Source organism: Acipenser ruthenus, chromosome 20, assembly GCF_902713425.1.
Source record: "Acipenser ruthenus chromosome 20, fAciRut3.2 maternal haplotype, whole genome shotgun sequence".
NCBI lineage: Eukaryota > Metazoa > Chordata > Actinopteri > Acipenseriformes > Acipenseridae > Acipenser > Acipenser ruthenus.
In genome coordinates this window covers 14773513-14788842 of record NC_081208.1, presented here as the reverse complement: position 1 = coordinate 14788842, position 15330 = coordinate 14773513, and the positions used below count along the sequence as shown (strand labels likewise).

Sequence of the window (15330 nt, the reverse complement as noted above, 5' to 3'; positions counted from 1 at the left end):
GGTTCATAACGGAATAAACAGATTGTAGTTCAGCCAGATTTCCAGGTTGACTAAAAAAAGCACTGCTTTAATACTGTATGTAGCCAGTGCATATACTAAGCTGTGGAAAGGAAAAGCGTTCCACTGTTTTTTACATCGGGTCGGGTAAATAATTGTCTGTTTGTCGTCGTGTTGATTGATTTTGGACCTGTGAAGACCTAGTGTGTTCACACTCGAACATACATCTGGACATTCATAAATGTGAACCACCCCTTTTAATATCAGAACTTTAATATAACACAGATGCCCTCCGTGTTCTAGATTTCTGCAAGCAGTAGTAATACTAAACTACTTCCCAACTAAAACAACTGGTTCACTTTCAAAATGTGAATCTGGATGGTTTTTTGTTATGGTGCACAGAATGTGTACCCCCTTTCTTCATAGAATTTCCCAATATGACATTGATATGGTCTCGCATGATGAAATGTTCTTCTTCCTCTTTGCTTGTGTGCTCCCCTGTTGGATTGATTTCCTGCGCTGAATGTTTGTTGCGGTGTGTCTGCAGCCCCGGGCGCACCTCAGTTCTGCTTCCTGCTGTCGACCCGCGCCGGAGGGTTGGGGATCAATCTTGCCACCGCTGACACTGTGGTGATCTACGACTCTGACTGGAACCCGCACAACGATATCCAGGTACCCACGCTGCACAGCTCTGCGTGTTCATCTGGACACAGTACATACAGCGTGAGCGGTCAGTCTCTCCTCCACCAGTGACGGGTCTGATATAAACTGTGGAGTAGACACTCGCCAGGGGAGGAAACAAGTTGGATCCATCACTAAGACCCATGCTGGACTCCGTTTAGACACCAGCAGACTTTGTTTAATGTTTTGATGGGTTGTGTTTTAAAGGGCAGAGGAGTTGCATAGAAATCTCCTTTTAAGCAACATGGAACGGGGGGAGGAACTTGTAAACTTTTTTCAATTTTGTATTTAATACATCATTCAAAACACTGATTGAATACTGTGTTAAATTCATGTAAAATAAGAAAGTTGACTTGGTTTTTTATAGTTTAAACAGCCATAGAGATCAATCTATCTCTGAACATGCATCCTATATGTGTGTGTGTGTGTGTATATGTATGTATATATATATATATATATATATATATATATATAAAAAATAAATAAATCAATTACTCGGTATAATCTCTCTCGCGCTCTCTCTAGGCGTTCAGTCGCGCTCACCGTATCGGGCAGAACAGGAAGGTGATGATTTACCGCTTTGTGACGAAGGCCTCGGTGGAGGAACGCATCACACAGGTAGCCAAGAAGAAGATGATGCTGACCCACCTGGTGGTGCGGCCCGGCCTGGGCTCCAAGACTGGCTCCATGTCCAAGCAGGAGCTCGACGACATCCTGAAGTTCGGCACGGAGGAGCTGTTCAAGGACGAGTTTGGGGAGGGTAGGCTGCAAGGGGGGGCTGCGGGAGGCCTGTCTTTCTCTGAGTGATGTATGGATGTCGTTTGAGTGGTGTGGAAACTTAATATACCTCAAGTTTTCACGTTTTGGTGAACATAAATATATTCTGGACTGCAGGGGACTGTGATGTCACAGTGCTGAGAGAATAAATGTTCTCATTAGGATGGAGGTCCTGTCTGTTATTGAGCAGCTAAGAACTTTTATTTTCATTTCAATTACACGTTATTACAATGCCTGAACAGCAAGTATCAAAGTATAGAAACATTTTTACATTTTTGAAGTTTAAGGATTCCTAAAGTTCTGCAATGTCAGTTGTACTGAATTGTATTTAGATTTTCAGAGTTTAGTATATGGTACATTTAATTACAGAATGTCATTACCTTAACTGTAGGTGTTAAATTTTACTGAATTGCATTAATTTAATGATTTGTAAAGCTTTGCAATTTTGTATGTTTTAATGTGATTTAGAATAGGTTACTAGCTATATCATCTGTAGGTACTTGTGTGTGTTGGAGTTACAGTAATTGTTAATACCTCTGAGTAGCCATGCAAATCGTTTATGCAAACTAGTATTGGTCCCAAATAGTTTGGATAACTGACTCTTCACTGTACAGTACACACCAACACAGTACGTGCATATCTGCGCTCTGTTCAGCAATAAGAGACTGCAGGCTGTAAGCCGTGTATTTGTATTGGTCTATGCAGTTGTAATTTTGGAGGGGTGTGTGTGGTCAGCCCAGCTCACAGACCGTGTTTCCGATGCTGTGCAGGAGAGAACAAGGAGGGCGAGGACAGCAGTGTGATCCACTATGATGACAAAGCCATCGACCGGCTGCTAGACCGTAACCAGGACGCCACGGACGACACAGAGATCCAGAGCATGAACGAGTACCTGAGCTCCTTCAAGGTGGCACAATACGTGGTGAAGGATGAGGAGGAGGCGGTGAGTACAGCTGGAGATGCAGAACGATACACACACGGGGAGGGGGGGTTAGTTTTGGAAATTAATTTGGAAAGAATTAGCTATGAATACTCGGAATAGAGCCTTCTCTTATTTTAGAGATATTGGTTTTGATTGAAATAGTATACGTGAGCTACCCAAATATGTGTGTTGTTTTTTTAAAATATTTATTTAAACTTTAATTGAACGTTGCATAGCCACTAAATGGTACCACAGCTTGTCTGTGTATCTATTGACTGATATCTAGGATTTGTTTATTGATTTGTGAAACCATGAAATATTAATATTAAAACCGAGCAATCCATGGAAGGCAAGATGGGGAAACGGCACCACTCAACTATTCAAAGTCACAGCCCCATTGGAACCCATTAGGAGCAACAGCGCTTGTAATGTCGCTGAGAGTGCAGGTCTCAATGACAAAGCAGTTGAAACTTAAAACACAGCGGAACATACATAAACAGATGAAATACATCAGCAGTTTTTATTTAGACTTCATGACAGGGGGCAGCAGTGTGGAGTAGTGGTTAGGGCTCTGGACTCTTGACCGGAGGGTTGTGGGTTCAATCCCCAGTGGGGGACACTGCTGTTGTACCCTTGAGCAATGTACTTTACCTAAATTGCTCCAGTAAAAACCCAACTGTATAAATGGGTAATTGTATGTAAAATAATGTGATATCTGTATAATGTGAAATAATGTATAATGTGATATCTTGTAACAATTGTAAGTCGCCCTGGATAAGGGCGTCTGCTAAGAAATAAATAATAATAATAATAATGACGGAAAAGGATTTGGTCTTTTCCCTTCAGCCCAGACTATTACATTTTATTTAACCATGTATTTGTCAGTATAATTTGGGAGAAACCTGAAAACCTAAGACTCGATCCATTACCAGTGTAGCCACAGATAAGGATCGATGGTGTCAAACAAACAATCCCCATTTTACAAGTTAACAATGTGTACTGGAGAGGTGTGGTCTACAGTAAGAGTAATGCTGCAGCCCTGCTCTGAGCTCCCCTCTCCCCTGTCCCTGCCCGGTGTGTAGGAGGAGGAGGAGGTTCAGCGTGAGATCATTAAGCAGGAGGAGAGTGTGGACCCAGATTACTGGGAGAAGCTGCTGAGGCATCACTATGAGCAGCAGCAGCAGGACCTGGCCAGGAACCTGGGTAAAGGCAAGAGGGTGAGGAAGCAGGTCAACTACAACGATGGCTCCCAAGAGGACAGAGGTAAAGGTAGAGAACACACCGGCATTGCCCGGCTTTTATTATTCTTATTATTGTTTGTAGTAGAACGTGAGTTACAAACACCAAGCCAAAAGAAGCTGAATGATGAACAACCAATCACTACGTTAACTCCGGTTTTCCTGGACGTTTTTAAATCTGTGTTTTTTGCTACAGTTTCAACGGTAAGATAAATTGAGCTTTTTTTCCATGTATTGTAGTTTTTTAAAAGCCTTTTAAACCCATTAACTATTGATTTTAGTCCACTAAATCCAGTACATTTTGTGTTTTGTGCAAAAGTATTTTTAAACTTTTGATGTAGTTGGACCTGATCACTGGAGCAGTTGCTTTCACATGGTACATACAGAGAGAGCTCACCAGACTTCCAGGGTGCAGTTGTCTCTTAGCTCCCCCTCCTTTCCCATTCATCACAACTTCTTGCAAAATACAGAAATGGGGCTCACCTCTTTCACGCTCTCTCTCGCACTCTCTCTCTCTCTCTCTCTCTCTCTGTCTGTCTGTCTCTGTGACTGGACTAACAAACAGTTTTATATTCCCTTGCAATCTGACCAATAGACTGGCAGGACGACCAGTCAGATAACCAATCGGATTACTCTGTGGCGTCGGAGGAAGGTGATGAGGACTTTGACGAGCGAACAGAAAGTAAGAACCGTGTTTTGAATTCAATGTATTTATTATATACTTTGTATGTGGTAGTCTGTTACTGTTTGTCTCGCGTTGAGCCACTTCAAACCTCCTCCTCTCTCTCTCCAGACGCTCGTCGGCCGAGCAGGAAGGGTCTCCGGAATGACAAGGACAAGCCGCTGCCGCCCCTGCTGGCTCGAGTGGGGGGCAACATCGAGGTGAGGCGCCGGGGCACGGGGTTCTCATTCCTTCCTTCTGGGGCCGCACATCGCCATAGCGAATGTATACCATTCAAAATGAATACTATCTGTGGTACCGTTTCTCAAGCTTTCAGATCTCTATCTTTACGGTTTGAAACGATTAAATTTTTTTTACGTATACTACACTGGAACTGCAAAATAGTGAGCCAGTATTGAGCATTTTATTTAAATCACCCTTATCCTGGACACAAGGGCTAACAGCAGATACAGATTTGAGCTGTCCTCAAGGGAACCTGACACTGCTCAGGACCCTGTACCAGCTCTGTGTGCTGCATGTGTATGAAACATAAAGCAAATCTCACACTGGAAACATGCTATTCGAAATGGTGTAGGGACCAGATCCCCTCTGAACTACAGTACTGTTCAAACTGCACTGTGAGTGTGGAGAGCGCTGCCCCCCGATTCTCATTGCAGTGTACGGAGGGGGTCAGTCTGTCTGCCCTGCTTGTCCCCCTGTGTGGAGAGAGCTGGCTTGGGGCTGCAGTGTGGACACAGAGAAACTCCGTCCACACAAGGAGGCCTGTCCACAGAACTGGACATGTCCTTAAAGGCAGGACGGCACAACTTTTGAATTAATAAAAAAAGAAGAAAAACTAATCTACCGGCTGTTGTTCAAGTATTGGAAAGGTAGCTCCAGGGATGGAAGTAAGACTCCCATTGCATAGCTTTTTTTTTTTTTTTTTTTACTAGGAGTTTAATAAAACACACCTGAGCTTGTTAGCTATACACTGGGTCTAATAAAGCTTGCAGTAAAACCTGGAATGGTTGAAACTGCTGTGCAATAAGAGTCTTATATCCATCCACAAACTCAGTTGTACGACTGCTGTTTCTCCACTGTGTCAAAAATCTAGACCACCAGAATACATATAGCCGAGTATCCAGACAATAACTAGACTTTGTTTTGTTCTTTTTCCACGCATGTTTTTAGATGTTAATTTGATGCACAGATTTCTGTCAGTGTTGTTGTTGTGAAGCAGGCGCAAAGCTATTGGGAGTTTATCCAGAAGTCAGCCAGCCAGGGCAGCCCTCCTGTGTGTGACCTCCTCTTGACTCTGTCTGTCTGTCTCAGGTATTGGGATTCAATGCTCGGCAGCGCAAGGCCTTCCTGAACGCCATCATGCGCTATGGCATGCCCCCACAGGACGCCTTCACCACGCAGTGGCTCGTACGGGACCTCCGCGGCAAATCTGAGAAAGAGTTCAAGTGAGTACAGGGGTGCATCTCTTTGCCTCTTTTCACTGCCACTCCCTCTCGTGCCGATTTTGTACGTGTCCCTGTTCATCTCTCTCTCTCTCTCTCTCTCTCTCTCTCTCTCTCTCTCTCTCTCTCTCTCTCTCTCTCTCTCTCTCTCTCTCTCTCTCTCTCTCTCTCTCTCTCTCTCTCTCTCTCTCTCTCTCTCTCTCTCTCTCTCTCTCTCTCTCTCTCAGAGCGTACGTGTCCCTGTTCATGCGTCACCTGTGTGAGCCGGGTGCGGACGGAGCGGAGACCTTTGCGGATGGGGTCCCGCGGGAGGGGCTGTCCCGCCAGCACGTGCTGACCAGGATCGGGGTCATGTCCCTCATCCGCAAGAAGGTGTGTAAAATAAACGCACTTAAATGCACAGGCAAAACTATAAGCACTGCCGTTCAAATTCCACATGTCTGTGTATGGAGGTCTGTCTGCCCTGCTTGTGTCCTCCTGTCTGGAGAGAGAGCTGGCTTGGGGTTGCAGTGTGGACACAGAGAAATCCCGTCCACACAAGGAGGCTTGTCCACAGAACTGGACATGTCCTTAAAGGCAGGACGGCACAACTTTTCAATCAATAATAAAAATAAATAACTAGACATGCATTTTTATGCATGTGACTAGGAAAGATAACTCGGGCCAACTGGTGGCGCTGTGCTTTTAAAGCATGCAGAGCTAGGCGGTAGTTTTCGGGTTTCTCAGCATTCTGTAGTGTGTAAACACTTATTTAGCATGCATATCTCTCTTTTGATAGCATGCATTTTCAGTTCACAACAATGTTTTTCAACATGTGAGTCGTGCTTTATGTAGTTATTGTTTAACAGGGTGTCGGATACTAGAATACTTTAAAATAATAATTCCAGTACGGTGCTAAATATCATAATTAACACCTTGCAGTTTTGTTGTTTCTTTGTAAAGCTACTGTCAGACTGTGCATGGATTTTGACTTGGTTGTTCTCCAGGTTCAGGAGTTCGAGCACGTGAACGGTCAGTGGAGCATGCCTGAGCTCATGGAAGCCGAGGAGAACAAGAAGATCCTGAGACCAGACTCCCCCACCCCCAAAACACCGACCCCCAGCACCCCTGGAGACACACAGCCCAACACACCGGCCACCACAGCCTCCAGCACAGGTAAGAAAGGGACCCTGCATCCTACCCCTTCGTCCACCTCCAGAGATACACAGCCCAACACACTGGCCTCCAGCACCGGACCCTACACCATGTACCCTATACCCAATACAGCTTGCAGTGCAGGTAGAGACAGAGACCCTGAACCCTACTCCCTAGCCTCTTCCACACAGCACCTCGTTCAACACGTTCATATCTCTTTTCAACAGAGGAGTCTATGAAAACGGATGAAGTGGGGAAGGAGAAAGAGAAGGAAGGGGAGACGGAGGGCAAGGAGTCTCCTGCCAAGCTGGAGGAGCAGGCTGAGGTAAGAGAGCTACGAGAGGCACTGCATTGCCCCTCCTGGAGAGAGAGCACTCTTTGATATCACAGGGTCCCCACATGCGGCTATGTGACTAGGACAACAATGCCCCCATTGCATCAGCGTTGAACCGCAGCGGTGGTTAAGATGTATACACAATGGTTTTTGCATGTAGTCTGTGGTACAAAAAAAAAAACAGTGCTGTTCAAACTCCACTGAGTGTGGCGAGCCCCTGATTCTCATTGCAGTGTACAGAGGGTGTCGGTCAATCTGTCTGCCCTGCTTGTGTCCCCCTGTCTGGAGAGAGGTGGCTCGGGGCTGCAGGGTAGACACAGAGAAACCCCGTCCACACAAGGAGGCCTGTCCACAGAATTGGACATGTCCTTAAAGGCAGGACGGCACAACTGTACATGTCTGTCCATACTAATGTGTGTCTGAAACGTGGTTACTCAAACCGATAGTCATGTTGGTTTTTGCTTCTGAATGAATTCCCCTTTTAACAAGCCCCTACCCTGCTGCTTGCTGTGTCTAATCTGTCTGTTTTTGTTCCAGGAGTCTAAAGCCCCAGAAGGGGAACTAAAGGCCACAGAACAATCTCAGAAACCTTTGACCGAAGAGAGTAAGGATGGAGAGAAGGACAAAGAAATAAAGGAGAAGAAAGCCGAAGAGGGGGAGATCGTCAAAGGTGAAGGTTCGGAGGGCAAGGAGAAGGCAGAGGAGCCGATGGAGACTGACGGTAAGGGTGAGGCTCGGCTCCTGAAACCGAACTACAGGTGCAGTCATTCTGATTTCCCCCGACAATGCGATTCTGTGTGTGGTTTCCTAGTTATGTAAAGTAAATTTTTGTGTGGTGTTGTGTGTGGTGGTGTTGGTTTTTTTTTTTTTTTTTAGAAAACAAATATGGTAGACCTACTAAAACCATTCCACAAATATTTGCTTATTTCAGTAATGGCCAATAAAACAAAACTCGGGGTAGCCTACAGTTTGACATGTAAAAACAATTTGATTTATATTTTCCCAGGACATTTGGCAGCTTTAACTTAAAATAAACATGACAAGATAGGTTTGTACTTTCTGTTTTATAAGCCACTTTTGCACAATTTAAGAAAATATTCTGTGGTAAAGATAATCCTTATGCAGCAGTATTTTCTTTGATGCGGTAGCCAAACCGAACATGCAACGCAATTGTTGTTTGTTTTTACACATTGCAGACAAATACAAAAAAAATAATCATTTGGATATAATTTTGGGATCTTGCACAGTTTACAGTTTGCTTCTATCATGTGTACATCCAAAGTTATTAACCATTAGTTGACAGTCCAGCTTTTATTTGAAATACAAACCAGTATGTTTACATGCCTGCATGTAAACGTAGTTAGAGTGCGCGCGCAAATGCTTAACGGAAAGGGCAAAAATCAGAGGAAAATACATAAATAATCCAATCCACAAGACAATTCATTAACTTCTTTTTTTTTTTTTTTTTCATTATTTAGTAAACATTTAACTTGCAAACACTGGTGTGTTGAAATAAATTCAGGTCGCTTCGGAAAAAGGCTTCAGTAGGCTATAATAGAGTAATCATACATGTTTCTTTCATTTAGGCTTATAGCCGATTGGTTACGCACAGTATTAGGCCTACTCTTTTGCAATACTGTTTTCTTAATGTCCCGATGGATCTCCATTTCTCTGTATTGCAGCAGGGATCACCTTTTTGATGTGATCAATGTACTGACGGTGAGACGTGTCAGCCAGGATTGCTTGATTCCTTCTACTAATTTGTTCTTTCTTGAGTGCTTCCACTCGCTCCATATAAATGTCTTCATAGCATTCCGCACCATTTCAATAGGATTTAGATCAGAGGGTCTGGAATATTAGGTTGGCAAATTAGACGCATTTAAACAATGCCTCTTTGAATATTGCAAATAACGGTTAGTCCACATAATTTGTTTACAGTTGTATAGCCTTGCACTGTAACCCAAACGTCTATGAATACGTGTTAACTGCTAATTTACATTGTAATTTTGGCCTACAGTTTGAAAGAGGAAATTAGGCTAGTATACTTCATGTAGCCATGCCCAACGTGAATGAGTCAAATCCGCCGCTATAGCATGCTTTGTTTTGAACGAGTTGACTTCAATACATAAATGCACATTTCAATAGGCTACTGCAAGCCGCTTTCTCTGCTTGTGTTGTGACCCAGTTGATCCCCTCTGCCAGCATGCGTTTCATCAGCAGTGCATATAACAAAGTGAAGACATTTCATATCGCGTACGATTTCCTTGCCTTGTGAAAAACGATGCTTTGTCAAATTCTCGCGAATAAAACATTAAACACAAACTATACCGCAAATGAATAGGAATCACAGAGCTGATTTCGAGAATGTGCCAGTTTTAAAGCGGACGGGCAATATAGCCTATAACCTATCAGAAGATTAGAAAAGAGAAATCTCACGGTGTCATAAGGCAATTCAGTCCTGTTTTCTTTAGAAATTGGCAGGCATTTTTATGAAAGTGCATGTGTTTGTTCGATTTGTCCAATCCTTGTTCTTAAAGCTCCATGTTTATTGGATCTCGATATTGAAAAGTAAACAAACGACACATTGATTAGGCTAAAAAATGAATCTTTATTGTCACTATGCAAAAGTGATAAGTAGCCTAGCCTACTGTAGACAGATGGGCTGAGTGAATGCTGTAAGTGTTGCTGTTGGTTTTTAAACAAATTAGCTACCCAATTGACGTGTTTCTCACATTTCCACGTTAAGCGTATGACACTGACTGTAAAGAGATATTCAGGGTAAAAAGAACAGTTAAATATCAAAAGAAAATAACACGTTGATTAATTAATCCCTTAGTCTTTCTTCTTCCACTGTGGTGATAAGTAGGCTACGCTATACCTTTTATAAATGGTTTCTCATGTAGAAAAGATGTGAACATGAGGACCACAGATTTCACAAGTGTAGCCTAAAGTGCGGAGATGAACAGCCTACGCTAACATTAATCAGAATGTCGTCTTTACTTTTTACATTTAGATTTTAGTTTAGTTTCTTATTTTTTTGTTAACACAGATTTTCCATGAGCATAGTCCCTACATTCCAGATGTGACGCGGAAAAGATTTTGATAATATTAGACTATAGGCTATTCAAAAAGTCGAGTAGCCTACCGCTGGTAAAAAAAACAAAACAAAGTTTTAAAATGCATCGATTTTACTTTGGCCATATAGATTAGCCTGCTAGTTGATGTTACACTGAAGAGGTGCATTTTATATTTATTTTGCACCCTTGCGCCATCTGGCGGTTGACTAGCGTAAAAGGTGGTTTTAAGCCGTGGTATGTTTACGACGTTGTACCGCGTCTGTATCGTGATGTCAGGCAACCACAATCTGCCTCCCACTGTAACTCTTCCCATTATCTACCAGCTGCTATTTTTATACTCAGACAGGTGCTTTCACACTTGTTGATCAGCACTAATCTTGACTAGCTGATGTTGTTTTGGTGAGGTAATCCAGGATTAGTGCTGATCAGGGCTGTAAACCAGTCCCTAAACTGAGGTGTAAAACGAAGCGTTAAGCAGCAGTCAGCGTGTTTCAGCTAATGCCTTCATCAGTGTCTCTGGTTCTACCTTGGTAACAGTAGCTCCAGGGTACTTTTTTTTTTTTTTTTTTTTTTTTTTTTTTTTTATTACTGTTGGGATGTGTTTTAGGGATCTGTTTTGCTTGTTTTGTCAGCAGTGGAGGAGAAGGAGGAAAAGCAGCTCCCTGTTGAAAAGATGGACACCAGCCCTGCTGTGGACATGAAGAAAGGTGAGGCCCGTTTTGTGTCTGTCTCCTCAGTAAAAGCACAGTTCCCTGCAGTGGGTGAGGCAGCAGGCTTCACTCAAGAGCATTCGGTATTTCATTGCCGATCGTACACGACATTTTATTGATCCGCAGCACATTAGCCAATGTTTTGAAACCATGCAGAAATTGGAAGGAATAAAGTGTCTGCATATTTATTTGAAAAAACTTATTTTTATTTGTATTGATGTCCTTTCCAGAGCAAAAGGATGAGAAGCTGGAGGCAGTGAAGCCGGAGGCTGAGAAGGGAGCAGGGGGAGCGTTGGCAGCGGAATCAAAGCTGCAGAACGGAGAGCTGGTGAAGGAACCGAGCGAGGAGAAGAAGAGAGCCATGAAGCAGCGGTTCATGTTCAACATCGCTGATGGGGGCTTCACAGGTAAAACAGTGTGCCACTCTCCTCCCCCACATAAACACACACCGCCGCACTGGAACACCAGCCCAGAAACACACTGCACATACATGCACCACACTGCCTCCCACAGAGCTGTAAGTACCAGCTCAAACACACCACTGCTTGGCAGGTCTGTAAGTAGAATTTGTCAGTGTGTCTGTTTCATTCCCACACCATTATGAAGAAGCATTTAAATTTTCAGAAATGCAAACCCTCCTTTTCAGTGAAGCCACTTTGTATTTTCTGGGTGTTTTTTAATCAGGGTTGTTCATCTATTTTTCAGAACTGCACTCGCTGTGGCAAAACGAAGAGCGCGCCGCCACCGTCACCAAAAAGACCTATGAGATCTGGCACCGTCGCCATGACTACTGGCTGCTCGCTGGCATCATCAAGTATCCTTCATAGCGTAAAGCCATTGCAGTGTTCTACTCGGTGTACTCCCTCTGTCTTGGGTGCCATTTTGATAAGGATTTTGGGTTATTTTATTTCACATTTTAGAATAAGTAAATGGTTTAACTATTAAGAGAAGTGTGAGCTGCGATGGCATTGGAGAGAAAACAAATGTCTGTGGCCCAAAAACCTGAGCACCTGTGCCCTGTAGTACGGCAGGATGGGAGTGAGCAGTAGGCAGGTTCTTCTGGTCCTGTATTATATGGTTGCTGTCCTTTTAACTCCACAGTATGGGGGCAGGAGGGTAAAGAACCCCATTGCCAGAGCTGGGCTCGCAGGCTGCTCTGGGGCTGCACCCTGCATTAGTATTGAGTTTACTCTCTCATGGTTATGCTCTCTGCCCTGTCCCCTCCTATGCTGATGCTGTAGGGCTGTAGAACTGCATTGCCAGTGTTGGGCAGACTTGTAGTGGTGTTGTTTCCTGACCCCTCCCCTCAGTCATGGCTACGCTCGCTGGCAGGACATTCAGAACGACCCCAAGTACGGGATCCTGAACGAGCCCTTCAAGGGAGAGATGAACCGGGGCAACTTCCTGGAGATCAAAAACAAGTTCTTGGCACGCAGGTTCAAGGTGAGGACGGAGGCTTGCACTCTCCCCTCCATCGCCATCCTCAACCTCATCCTGTATACTACACTCCCCCTTCCATCCCCATCCCCATCCTCAGTCTCGTCCTGTGTACTACACTCTCCCCTCCATCGCCATCCTTAATCTCGTCCTGTGTACCTCCTCTCTCGCTCTTGCGCTCGCTCTCTCTCTCTCTCTCTCTCTCTCTCTTCACCCCCATCTCCATCCTCAGTCTCGTCCTGTAAACTGCGCCTCTATCTTCGTAGGAGCTGACAGTTGTAACCCCTCTCCTCTCTCCACTCTAGCTGTTGGAGCAGGCCCTTGTGATTGAGGAGCAGCTGCGGCGCGCTGCCTACCTCAACATGTCCGAGGACCCTTCCCACCCCTCCATGGCTCTCAACACCAGGTTTGCGGAGGTCGAGTGCCTGGCAGAGTCCCACCAGCACCTGTCCAAAGAGTCCATGGCAGGGAACAAGCCGGCCAATGCAGTCCTGCACAAAGGTAACGCATCAGTGTTCTTGAAACTTGGAGACAGTCAGGCAGACATGCAATGAATCCATGGCTTCCCATGTTAACTGCTTCATAATGTATTCATGTGCTGCTCTGTTCTACCAGTATTCTGAATAACACCAGGTGTCTTAAGTGGTTTAAATGTATTCATATGTTTAGTGGATCTTTTATTATTTCTCCCTGTTGCGCAGTTCTTAAGCAGTTGGAGGAGTTACTAAGCGACATGAAGGCTGATGTGACCCGTCTCCCGGCAACCATCGCCAGGATTCCGCCGGTTGCCGTGAGGCTGCAGATGTCCGAGAGGAATATACTCAGCCGATTGGCCAGCCGGGGACCCGAGCCACAACCACAGCAGGTAAAATTCAAAGAATAGTGAATAAAAACGCTGCTGCCAGAGAATAGCCAGCTGTGTGCTGTGTGCTGCTCAAATAGTGACACATGGTTACAAGAGCATTTTTGTGAAGGGAGCGGAGTAGACCTTGAACACTGAAGACTGAGAGGGGGTAATGGTGCGTTCATGAGATTGACGCATTCTGGGGCTACATCATCTGGGTCAGGCTCATGTTTAATGGACTATGTGTCTTTCACTCCGCAGGTGGCACAGCAGTAGAAACGGTGCCCCCTTCTGGATTAACAAGGGAATTCCAACCAACTGCAATCCCTCCCACAACATTCCTTCAATCCTGATTGGCACGCAGCTGCTGAATTCATACCCCCTGCTTACTGAGACCACACCTCTCTCGAACTTCTCTGACCAGAAAAAAAATGATTTTGGTTTATTTTCTTGTTGTGTGTTTTTGTTTTGTTTGTTTTTTTGGACTTTCACTTTTAAATACAAAGACAGACACAGAACAACTTTTTTCTTTTTATAAAAACTATACAAAGAAAAAAACGTGGTTTTAGAATGAATGAAAAACAAAGGACGACAAGGACTTGAATAACTTCTGTACATATTATTGTTTAGTACACAACAGGTGGCAATATGGGGGGTAGGGGGAGAACCTTAAACGAAAATAAAAATACTTGAAGTCAAACGTTTCTCAAGGTTTTATTTATTTTTTTGGTTTTTTTTTTCCTTTTTGAAGAGTTACTGTCTGTTACAGTCAGTCCCGGTCTATCTGTAGCGATTGGTGTTCCACCCTGCTCCTGAAATCGAGGCTTTGGTTTGTTTGCTGGTTTCTTGCTTTCTTTTTGAATTTGCATTGCAGTCTAGTGCTGGCGCGCAGAGTCTAGACTCCGCTATCAGTGTAGATACAGCCTGTTTCAAGTGGAAAACAATACCTGTTAAACTCCATATTTAGTTCCAGTTCAGATCAAAAAGCTGGAACCATGAGGGTGCTTGAGGAGCAGAGCTGGAACCCACTGATCTACAGAGAGAGAGAACGAGGGAGAGAAAGAGAGGTGCTCTCTGAGGGCTAAAGAGAAAAAGAATCTTGACTTTTCAGCGCACACTTGGCTACCTCTGTTGTGCTTTTAGAAATAAATAATAAGCAAAAATGGATTGTGTACTACTTGTATATTTAAAAATAAAAAAATAAATGAAAACACAAATGTGTGTTTTATTCCAAATGTTGCTCTGCAATACAATCCAATCCCATCTTGGACTGCATTCAGACACAGTTTAGTTTTCATTAAAGCTTTACAGATGTCTTCAATTCGCTTTTTCTAAATGCACTCTAGTCTGTAAATATTACAGTGTGGTAGTGGTCATTTTATCATTTATAATGGGATTTGATTTTGCATTTTAAATCAGAATCTTGAAACTGGAATCAAATGTAGCGTAATCTAAACAACGTGAAAAAGAAAATCTGTCATTAAACATGCCATTGCGCAATTAGACGGGGCCCAGTCCTGTGGAACAGGCAGGGCGTTGTAAAAGCACTAAAAGAAGACCAACATATTCACTAATGATTCAAAGACTTTTTCTGAATCTACATCAGTCCTGTAGCAATCTCTTTAATGAGGGAAAGCATGTGCTTTTTTCCCCAACAGGACTAGGCAAGTATAATTTGCAGATCCGGTAAGACATGGATATGCTGCAGGGTCTGTAGCTCTGCTATGCTCACAATGATCTGAGCGCCCTGCACTTTCCTCTTCATGCACCAGCATCTTTAGCACTGATTCCCAAGGCTGTAGAATCCATTCTCTTACCCCCTGAGAAACTGCTGCCATCTCCTCACTTCTACATACAGCATCACACCCCTGCTCACAATGTAAAGCAGGGCTCAGGGATGGTACAGTTTTAGCTCCCTCTGGTGGTCAGTCCAGGTCCAGCGAGGTCGTACTAATATGCTGATGGAGGTACCCTTGCAGCTCGCCCTTCTAAGACCCCACAACCAAGATACTCTACACAGTGGCGGAGGAAGAGGAAGATGGGTCCCCCTCCCCA

At 44.0% G+C, this 15330-nt stretch overlaps 1 protein-coding gene and 1 non-coding gene across 4 annotated transcripts in view; both read left to right on the top strand.

The window, feature by feature from the left end:
• The window catches only part of LOC117425172 (chromodomain-helicase-DNA-binding protein 4), a 32691-nt gene extending 18199 nt beyond the window's left edge, over positions 1 to 14492 (top strand). Inside the window, exons 22-39 of one of the 3 annotated variants that reach the window (XM_058993540.1) lie at positions 545 to 669; positions 1204 to 1438; positions 2226 to 2398; positions 3460 to 3646; positions 4211 to 4297; positions 4409 to 4497; positions 5609 to 5742; positions 5967 to 6111; positions 6726 to 6894; positions 7101 to 7198; positions 7745 to 7928; positions 10917 to 10991; positions 11225 to 11401; positions 11700 to 11808; positions 12305 to 12437; positions 12737 to 12932; positions 13133 to 13296; positions 13537 to 14492. In XM_058993540.1, the coding sequence (XP_058849523.1) occupies positions 545 to 669; positions 1204 to 1438; positions 2226 to 2398; positions 3460 to 3646; positions 4211 to 4297; positions 4409 to 4497; positions 5609 to 5742; positions 5967 to 6111; positions 6726 to 6894; positions 7101 to 7198; positions 7745 to 7928; positions 10917 to 10991; positions 11225 to 11401; positions 11700 to 11808; positions 12305 to 12437; positions 12737 to 12932; positions 13133 to 13296; positions 13537 to 13551 (2495 nt within the window). In that variant the 3' untranslated portion in view covers positions 13552 to 14492. Of the gene's footprint in view, positions 1 to 544; positions 670 to 1203; positions 1439 to 2225; positions 2399 to 3459; positions 3647 to 4210; positions 4298 to 4408; positions 4498 to 5608; positions 5743 to 5966; positions 6112 to 6725; positions 6895 to 7100; positions 7199 to 7744; positions 7929 to 10916; positions 10992 to 11224; positions 11402 to 11699; positions 11809 to 12304; positions 12438 to 12736; positions 12933 to 13132; positions 13330 to 13536 lie in introns of those variants that run through there. The other 2 variants (XM_058993541.1, XM_058993539.1) reach the window with 2 other exon arrangements.
• On the top strand, positions 7463 to 7597 carry LOC117425996 (small Cajal body-specific RNA 11). The gene has a single exon (XR_004548072.1). It is a non-coding gene; the product is annotated as a small Cajal body-specific RNA 11 (non-coding RNA).
• Positions 14493 to 15330: the final 838 nt, after the last annotated feature.